The sequence below is a fragment of the Heliangelus exortis genome, chromosome 11 (assembly GCF_036169615.1).
Source record: "Heliangelus exortis chromosome 11, bHelExo1.hap1, whole genome shotgun sequence".
NCBI classification, from domain to species: Eukaryota; Metazoa; Chordata; class Aves; order Apodiformes; family Trochilidae; genus Heliangelus; species Heliangelus exortis.
The window spans coordinates 17476602-17486754 of NC_092432.1; the positions used below are offsets into that span (position 1 = coordinate 17476602).

General features: G+C 35.5%; 1 protein-coding gene across 12 annotated transcripts in view; it reads right to left on the reverse strand.

Annotated features, from left to right (window-relative positions):
* TJP1 (tight junction protein 1) overlaps window positions 1-9283 on the reverse strand; it is a 184553-nt gene extending 175270 nt beyond the window's left edge. For all 12 annotated transcript variants that reach the window (XM_071755005.1, XM_071755004.1, XM_071755003.1 and 9 more), the window contains exons 1-2: window positions 8926-9283; window positions 6014-6164 (exon numbers count right to left, since the gene is read on the reverse strand). In XM_071755005.1, the coding sequence (XP_071611106.1) occupies window positions 6014-6164; window positions 8926-9268 (494 nt within the window). In that variant the 5' untranslated portion in view covers window positions 9269-9283. The remainder of the gene's footprint in view (window positions 1-6013; window positions 6165-8925) is intronic.
* Window positions 9284-10153: the final 870 nt, after the last annotated feature.

A 10153-nucleotide genomic window follows, 5' to 3' on the forward strand; every position in this document is an offset into this window, starting at 1 on the left:
AGAACTTACTACTTCTCTAAATAATCCTTGGAAATAGGAAAATGAGAGGTAGAATTAAGAAGAGCACTAGGCTGCACTTTTTTCTTTCTAGTTGCTGATTTACAGAAATGCCTGTCTTCCCAACTTCTTTCCCTGGGCAAAACACAGGTGTTTGGGAGGGGAAAGGGAGAAGAGTAGTACCATGTAATAATGTGAGCCTAATTTCAGAATAGAGGGAATGTATATGCATGTAGAAAAGTGTTCTTTACTGAACATGGGGTAAAATCCTGCTTTTTAAAAGCACTGCATAGCATTGCTGCTTTCCCTTTCACACAAGAGTTGCTACATCAGTAGTATCAAGATTACAGGTAAGAAATCACAATTTATTTTGAAGCCTGTTGTGTCTGGATTTCAGTGATGATATTTCCTGCTTATAGTTCATGGCAACTCACTAGAAATGGGCATATTTCAGATTCCCTACACATTTGTTGAAATATTGAAAAGTTAATGAATCAGAACAATGTAACAATCCTGCCTGATACAGCATGGACTTAGAGTATTTAGCAGGATTTTAAAGTGTGGTTTCTGTGAAGTGCTAGCAGGTGCATTCTGCTACTTGTTCTAGAAGTAAAGAGGCCCTCATTTCTCCTTTTGGATAGAGCCTGTGGTTACTCTGAGCTGCCTGTTCAGTGATTTATTTCATTCGTCCTACAAATTACTAAAAAAATGAATGAACAGTGGCACATCTTAAGTACCTCCTTATTTGCAGGACCTCTTTCTCAATGTCTTACTGTGTTTCCAGCCTGGACTGGCTGTTCACTACACTAAGATGGGGAAGCCTGACAAAGTGGGATCCAGCTCACTGCAAAGTCATTTTCTGTTCACTTTTACTGTTATGCAGTCGTCCAAAGCACAACTAGGCAGGACCTAACAGCTCCTTTGACACTCCTTTTAGAAGCAGTGGATGATGCACCCTAATTCAGCCTAGTTCCCCAAACTTGCTTATCTGATCCTTACACTCTACTTTTTTGTTTTTTATCTCCTTTGTAAGATGTTTCTTTTTCCAGAATAAAGAGTTCCAGCCTGCTCAGTTATTTTTCATATGGGAACCATTCCTTCCCATGCATTTGATCATCATTACCTTTCTCTGAATTATTTTCAGAGCTAATGGAACATTTTTAAGATGCAAGCACCAGAACAGAACAGCACACAATGTTACAGGTATGAGCAAACCATGGCATTGTATAGGGGCATAATTATATTTTTCTATTGTATTCTATTGTCCTTTCCTAACAATTCAAAACATTTGCATTTTTTAACTGCTGCCATGCACTGAGTTTTTATGAAACTGTCACAATCTCCAGCTTTCACTTTAGGGACAGCTCAGAGCTCCTCACTATGTTCACAAAGCTAAGAACACATTTGCCCATATATATCACTTCACATTTATCTACACTAAATTTCCTCTGCCATTTTGTTACCCTGTTACTAAGTCCTAAGACCCATATACAGTTGTATGAATTCAGCTCTCACACTTCCTACATGGCGTAAATGTCTATCCTCAGCAAACTTTTGCACCTTGCTGATAAGGCATTTTCTCCAGTAAATTTTTGAGTTTGTTAGAAGATCCAGTCTCCTGCAGAATTCCACTCTCTTCTTGTTTCCACAAGTAACAAAGGGAAGGCAGTATTTGTCACTATGCCTTTGAAATGTCATAGTTACGTGTATATATTGGCTGGTAAGGAACTCCATAAGTGATATTAACAAATAAAATCAAGAAATACTTTGAGCTGCTTGTACGTAACCCCTCTGTGTGTGTCTGTGTGTAAAGAAAACTGGAAACATCACTTCTAAATGTTAATGATATTGTTACCATTCGACAGAATCATTCACACCAATCATTTCAAATAGGTAGCCAAAAAATGTTTTAAACAACTGTGACACAGTACCATCTAGTGGCCAAATTAAACAGGACTTCATCAGAGGCTGGTACCATTAGTTTTCGATATTCACTGCCAAATGCTGCGTAGTAGCTTCTTGAGTTTATTATTACTATGGTGCAGAAAGCATCCTTCTGCTTTAAATACCTATGAAAATTACTGGAAAACCGTTCAAATCTAAACATAACGAGTCTACCTATTGCCCTGGCTTGCACCCAGCTTCTCAGACACAGCATTTAAGAATCATAGAATCACAGAATGGTTTGGATTAGAAGGGACCTTAAAGATCACCTAGTTCCAACCCCCCTGCATGGACAGGGACAAAAGCCCTTAGACCGGGTTGCTCCAAGCCCCATCCAACCCGGCCTTGAACACTTTCAGGGAAGAGCATCCACAGCTTCCCTGGGCAACCTCTGCCAGTGTCTTACCACCCTCATAGTAAAGAATTTAATCCTAATAGAGGAGAGAAGATACTAAAATAAATGTCTTTGCAGTTTTAAATCACACATTGAATTTCTGAGATATTTTTTGTTGATTACTATTTCATTGAGTGTTCATTGCCAAAAAAACAAAAAACAAAAAAACTCTATATCTAAAGCAAAAGATTTGAGGGATTTCTATGCTATTCATTAACAAATGGTATGGAAAATGAGAAAGACCAATTTTCTACATTCATTCAATAAGCCATTCAGTAAGTGTAACACCTCCTCAATCATCTTGCCTTGGTGTGATTTTACTTTTTTTAACTCAGGTTTTTTTTTTAAGAACAGAATATTGTAGTTACTTAGCCATGCCACAAGTTTTTCAGCCTAACACACAGTATAGTTAATATGTTTGTAAGATAAAATAGTAAGAAGTTAAATAGAAACTTGCAGTTTATAAGCATTAGATTGTCATCTTACAGAAAAATACAAGTAATACTTTTGTGACTGCTAGACTGTATTGCCTTGTCAGATAACTGGCTCTTTATCCTTAATAGTGCTTAAAACATGAATTTAATTTTTTGGACTATGCTCTCAGTGCTTTTACCAAGTTTCTGAAGGAACACAAAATACATGCCAGAAGGTCATAAAAATACTAATTCCTCAATTAGTAATGATATTAAGAGTTGTCAAATACCAATATATGGCTGTCCAAATAAATGGTAAGAATCTGGCACTTTTACTAAGCTCTGCACTTCTTCCTGAATAAATACTGTGTACACGATTAGTACACATTTTTTATTACCTAAAGCTAATCAGTGACTGTCTTCTTTCCATCCGGATTTGTAATTAGCAGTGAAGTTTTGTCACACTTAAGCTTTATTCCTATTGCTAAATGTTGAATTTCAAATAGTGAAAAGCTATTTATTTAAAAGCATGGAATCTATAAAGTGGATTTCAAATACTAATTAATTACATGCACTATAAAGCATGAATGCTGACAAACATAATCAATTTATGTGAAAAAGGAAAAGCTGTGTGCAGAAATCTCTTGTTGGTCACAGTGGGAAGAAAAATGGTTTGCATTATAACAACTGCAAAAATTTTATCTGATTTTCACAGCTGGGATATTCCTTTTTCTGATAGTTTATTGGATACACATTCTGAAACAATCTTTTCTTAAACATGGGAAAGTAACACATATGTACTAATAACTCTACTGAGAGTAGTCTGCTTCAGCATTTCACTTCTCAGTCAATAAGAGAATAAAAACTGTTATTGGAGGAAATAACAGAAAGCTTGAGGAAAATAATTATTTTCTTTTATGTCATCTGCATGGTTTTCACAGGGCCATCATCAAATGTCCACTGATGCTTGAGAGAAAAAGGAAAGCAGAAAAAAAAAAAAAAAAAAAAAAAAAAAAAAAAAAAAAAAAAAAAAAAAGTGTTGAAAGCAGTACTAATTAATTTGAAGTCATATTCAGGCAATTACTTATCCAACCTGTCATTTCATCCACTTGTGTAATATAGATTGTCCTCTTTTTGGAAGTGGTGTTCTGGGAAAAAAGCTAAAGAGAGGACAGAAAAGAAAACCAGAGACAATGTTTTCTGATCCAAAATCAGACCAAGAATGTATCCTTAACACTGATTTGCAGGAGAGTTGATATGTTACTTCTGACTTGCATCTTTGTGAGTGTTAAGCTTTGTGAGCTTACAGATAAGCTGCTTGCCCTATGAAGTCATAGACCAAATCACAATATGCAAAACCCAAACTTAGTTTCCTTTTGTTAAAAGTCACATTTTTTATTGTATTTATCAGAGATGCTAGAGCTGGCTCAAAATAGGAAAATTGTGAAAGCAGAGCAGGGCATCCTTATTAGAGCTCTGCTCTCATCTTTAAATGAAAAACTGAATGGGAATCCACACACTTAAATTTTGTTTTCTTTTTGCCCACGGTGCTTTACTGCCTGAACTACTTAATGGCTATGGATGGTTGACTCATAACTAACAGGATCACAGTGCTTAGAACTGAGGTGATTTTGCTCTTTCCAGACACATAAAGTAGCCATTGTTCTGCAGTGATAACTCGTATAAACATAGATATGGAAGCATAGTTCTATGTGTGCTGTGTAATTTCTGTCGTTATCTGTGTTATTAAAGTGCTCTGGCTCACCAGGATGCTCCCACTAACTTCCTCTGGAATTCTGTCATTTACTTCAGAGATAGGAAAACCTTGTCCACAGAGTGCCTATGTATGTGACACTTTTCTGTCATTGGAAAAAAAATACTCTACAAATGACTGAGAATATTTGCAAATACTGCTGAAAGTGCAGTGAAGGAAATACTGATAGTGTCATGCTTTATGATATCTAGTTGATTTTTTTAGAGCTACCAAGTATTTCCAGCATAGGCTAGCTTCAGGAAAGCTTTCATATTTGTCTACCACTACTTCCCTAGTGTGGTTCTTTTGCTGCAGGCACATCTTAATTGGTTTGGATTTGTAAGTGAACTGTCTTGTGAAGTTACAGGACCAGTGCTACAGAATTAATCTACCTAAAGCCAAATAGCACATACTCAGATTATGAATGACTCCAAGTCCAAGTCTCCTGGAACTCTTGTGAATGTATATAAAGAAATTCTGACTGAGATTTCATTAGTTGTGGATGTATATCAGCCCATACTGTACAATTTTGGCCCATACTGTATTGTAACAAGTGTCTTCATATTCCATTACCATTTCATGTTTCTCTCCTATTCAAGGTGAACTTAACATCTTACGACCACAATTTTTTCAATCATTTCACAGTCATTAAGTTTTACTACACTTCTACAGAGTAGTGTAATCCAGTCCCCAGGTGAAACTTAACATATTAGCCTAGACATGCAAAGGTACTAAGACTTCATAATTTACTATTTATACGCTACTGACACATTGAAACAACAGTGCAGCTTTTAACTAGTTTTTAACAAGCATTTTTCTGTTAGCCAGACGTATGTAAATTATCTACAGTATTTCTCAACAGCTAATGAGTTAATGAGTATTGAAAGCTCAAGTCCACTCTCAGCTAGATTCCATATTAAATTAAGCAAAGCATGATTTACACAACTGCAAATGCCTAAACTGAATACTATCTACATGACATGCAGCATTTTAGGTGTTTTCAAAGCTTTGTTTGTGTTCTCTTTTTAGGTTTACATCTCTGAAGCAGAGATGGAGGGACTTAAATCCTAGGATCCCAGCATGTATCAAGTTACATGCTATTCTTACATAGGACTTCCTCAGTTTCTCTTCCTCTTAAACAAGATAATATTAATAATGAAAGGAATGTAGTGTTAACTTATGTTCCATCTCATATTCCAAGAAAGTTTATGAGGAATATGTACTTAAATGGATGTACTCAGTCCCTGAACACTGAAAACTTGGAATGTCATCTATGCATTACATCACTACTGAATGAATACCTGTAGTGAAAACCAGAGGTGACTCTCGGCATTCATCAGCATCAAAAGATGTTAATTGTACAAAATAGCATCATAGTTTACAAATGCCAAGTAACATTAGAGCAAATTAAAAACTTCTTGAAAGCATCAGTAGTGTTCTTCACTTAAGTGGAAACTAAGGGACAGGAAATACTGTGATCATTAAAGACATCATGACACTGATAATTTTAACCTGTATTTGTTGAATGACTGATTCAGTTGTTCCTCAGCAGAAGGGCTTCCTTCTTGGTCACTCATCTGACAGGTTTCATGCAGCTCCATCTCTGTTATAGCTGTCAGTTTTGTTTGCTCTGATAATGCTGGGAAGCGTCTATGTGTACCGTCTGGATAACAACAAAAATATTTCTCTTATAATTGGTACATAGTTCAAAAAAACAACTACAGTTTGATGCAATTCTGTCTCTGATGTTGATTCTTGGGTTAGTGGCTGTTTTAGGTAAACTTAATTTATTTAATTTATTATGACCTTTTATAGAAGTTGTCTCCATATTTCCAATAGATTTGAGAGGTACAGGTCAGACAATTTATTTTACGTAATTCTTACTCCATATAAACTCCTGCCTGGCCAAAGGAGAATTGAATTATGTATTATAGCATTTGGGAAAGTACCAACAAAATGTTTCTCCACCTGGGGTCTTAGGAGATTTGCTTTATTCTATAATGAGAATTTTAGAAGAATAGAAGAATCAAATCACTAAGGTCTTGAAGAATAAATACTGCTATAGCACCCCTTAAATAACTGTGGGTGTAATTCTTTGAAATATTGAGATGAAAGAGTACAAAGTGGTGTGAAGTTAACTGTATGCAAGTGATGGTAGATCATCCACTGTTTTTGCAGGGAGCTACTTTAGTCGAGAGACTGAGTGACCTCTTGGAACTATGCCACATTTCCAGCACCTGTCAAATGGTTCTTTCTGTAGGGCATGAAGACAATGGAAACACATTAACATAACCATATCTTCCAACGTGGGCAGGTCCAGGGAACAGAAATTTACCCCTGCTGTACATGCAGTTGATCAATAATGGGGGTTGATTCTATTCTCTGTGCTCAGTCAGCCTGCCATAAAGAGTCTCTTTAATAAGTACAGTGGACAGGCTGGCACATGACTGCTACATTAGCTGGGGTGTTGAAGCCACATAGCACAGGCACAGCAGCTTCTCAGCAGGCATCTAGACAGTATTGCTTCCATTTTGATTCCTTTGTCCTATAATCAGCTTCTATGGGGTGGAGGAGAAAATTACATTAATGGAAATAGTAAAAAATGTTCTTTTTCATCATTCTTCTCTGTGTACTTTTAAACAGGTTTATCAAAATGAAACTATAAAAATCCACAATGCATATAAATCTGTAGTGCATAATACATTTAATTGAATCTGTGACATACATGCATGCCTGAATTTAAACAGATGATGTGCATGAATTAATGTGAATATATAGCACGTGTTATCCTTTGTCTGCTATCCAGTAGATTATTATTAGCAATAATGGATTCTAAAAGGAGCTTTGCACATTTGATGTATGCTAGTGGGGGAGGTGAAGGAGGAAAGAGTGTAATAGTGGCTGAGCTAAAGCAGCCTGAGGCATTTTTCTGTCTACACAAGGCACAGACAGACAGAATAGATTGGGGACAGTATCCTTTACTGTTTTGGAAATGTGCAGCATTGGCTTTCTCCTTTTTTCTCTGTATCTACTATGATGTTGTCAGGGAAACAGAGTCCTTGACTTGCACCCAGCTACTGAGGCCATCACCCTTTAAAACAGTACTGTCCCCCCCAAACCTTATACCCACTGGAAGATTTAAATCTGTTACAATCATAAAATTACTCCTGCACTGTTTCTACAGTTAATTCAGAGGAAGCCAAAACTTCATTCCAAAATCTATATTCCAAAAGAACTGGCTTTATAATGTATTTATAATCCATTGTATTTATATTTGCAAGGCCCTCAGTAGCCTTTTCTTAACATGGCTATCCATGAAGTACGTACGCTGTTGATTTATTAAAAATCACAACAACATTTTTGAATCTTCTTTGTTTTTCTTGTAAGTGCCATAAAACCATACTGTAATTTCATCTAAATGGGCATCTGTTCATAAGTAAATTATGGTAAAATATCTGATGCCTTCTCAAGTAATTGGATCTCTGTCAATTTTAAAAGTAATTAGGTTTTCAAGAGGGAACACAGACCACAGCTATTTTAGAGGTCAAGTGGTTTTAGATTTTATTTTTTCTTATTTGATTGATTAAAATTATTACATTACTCAGATTTACTGTTTTTCATTGATAAATAGGTGCTTAAACCTGTTACTGAAAGAAGTGGTGAAAGATATGACTGCTTTAATTAAATTCTAGCCAACATTCTGTTTTTAACCTTTGAGCAACACCCTGCAGTTGTTCCTGAGAACACTCTAGCTGATTTGAGAGACTCAAATTTGGAATATAACAGACACACAAAAAATGAAAGTAGGTCACTAGGATATAATTGTAAACACTCTGCATATTTTTTCATGTTATCTTTACTAGTATCTAATAAAGGTATGAATAGTGCCTGATGCCCAAGTAACACGATTAACTACAATTGTATTTTTTATATTTAGTAATGTAGTCTTTTCCAGGCAGTCGTTTACAGATAGGTCCAGTAAATAATGCTACTTACAATAAAAATGTGGAAGGGATCAACTACTCGGCACTATGCCTATAGAACTTCTCAATCTATTTTTAAGTATTTTAAAAATGGGAAGGAAAATAAAAGATTGGTGTTACATTTCTGAACAAAGATTTATCTGTAGTACTTAGGAATGCTTTCCCCTATTCTTACTTGTATTCATTAGTAGCAGCAATGTTATATACAGTATTTTGATACTAGTTTAAAGGTTCAAAGTATAATATTTATGTTTTTAATAAATTTACCTTCCCATTATTTTCTCCTTTATGACAAAGAACCATATAGACAGCAAATACTGTGTCTTGTTTAGTTCAAGAGAGAAAGTAAACACTAATTATAGCAAACAACTATTCGTGTCAAAGGATTCCAAGATGTTACCGATATACACTTAAGCATTTCAAAGCAGAGAGTGACCTTACCTTCATAGCCAAGGTGAAAGCATGACAGCAAGTTAGGACAGACCTCCTCCAAAATGGAACAAAAAGCAGAGAAAGCACTTGGGCCTTTTAAAGAGAGTTTATCTAAAAAATATTCAGTTCTCTTCTTGTAGCTCTCCTGTGACCAAATGTCTTTGTATTCCTCCAAGGAAAAGACTCTCTGGTAAACCAAATATGACAGCACTTTGTTCATATCCAGCTCTTCCAGTATTTTCTCTCTGTGACTGCTTGGGATTTCAGAAAGCCACTTATTCCTGTTTTCATTTTCTCTTTTGGTATATTTTGCACAGTTATAAAACCAAGACTTGGCTGTTCTTCCAAACATTTTGATATTTAAATAAATAGAAAATTCCACTTCTGCATTTGCTGTGCAGTGTTCAGTATGCAAAGTAAACATAATGTGGGTAGATAGAATGCAAATACATACTGCTATCTGTAATTATTTTAATTCTAATGGAATAAAGAAGGCCTACATACAAATTATAAAGAAATCTAGCTCAGTGCCTGCAGCCTCCTAAGAGGATTACATTACACTAATTAGCCCGTTACAACTGTTAACAGCTTCTGAACCATAGTGATGGGACTGAGAATTGCTTAGTTACTGTTACTTTTTAATTCTGTAACTGATCTTCAAAGATGTCCCTTTGCAAAAAAGTAATTTATTAAAGAAGACAGCTGATCAAACTGAAATAATCTGTACAAGCTGGTACAGGACATAAAATAAAGTGTCTACTCTACACTTTAATTTTGTATTCCTCAGAGGCCATACCCAAACTACAATATAAATGCCCTCCACTTCCTATTCTTGCATATTGATTATATTGTTATATTTACATTAGAATGGAATTTCTAAAGCATGTTTCTTACAATATATTGTAATCCTATGTGCAAAAGGTAGAAAAAAAAAGATTACCGAATAAGAACTTATTTTGTGAAGATAAGTATGTTACTGTTAAGAATAACATTTCTGCATGTATATATCTTTAAGTTGTGCCCAAGCAAAATAAAATGTCATATAGCTCCCATTTCATGACCCAAGTTTAATAGTGAGGATTACTGCAATCCTAGTGGAGGTGTTCTGCCACTGGTAATCTGTCACTGAGGATCACACATTACATAACCTCTCTTACGCAAATGCTGCTTAATACACGGACTTTTTGGTCTTGTTTTCATACTTTCTGTCAACATGAATTCCCAGTAAAATGAAAGC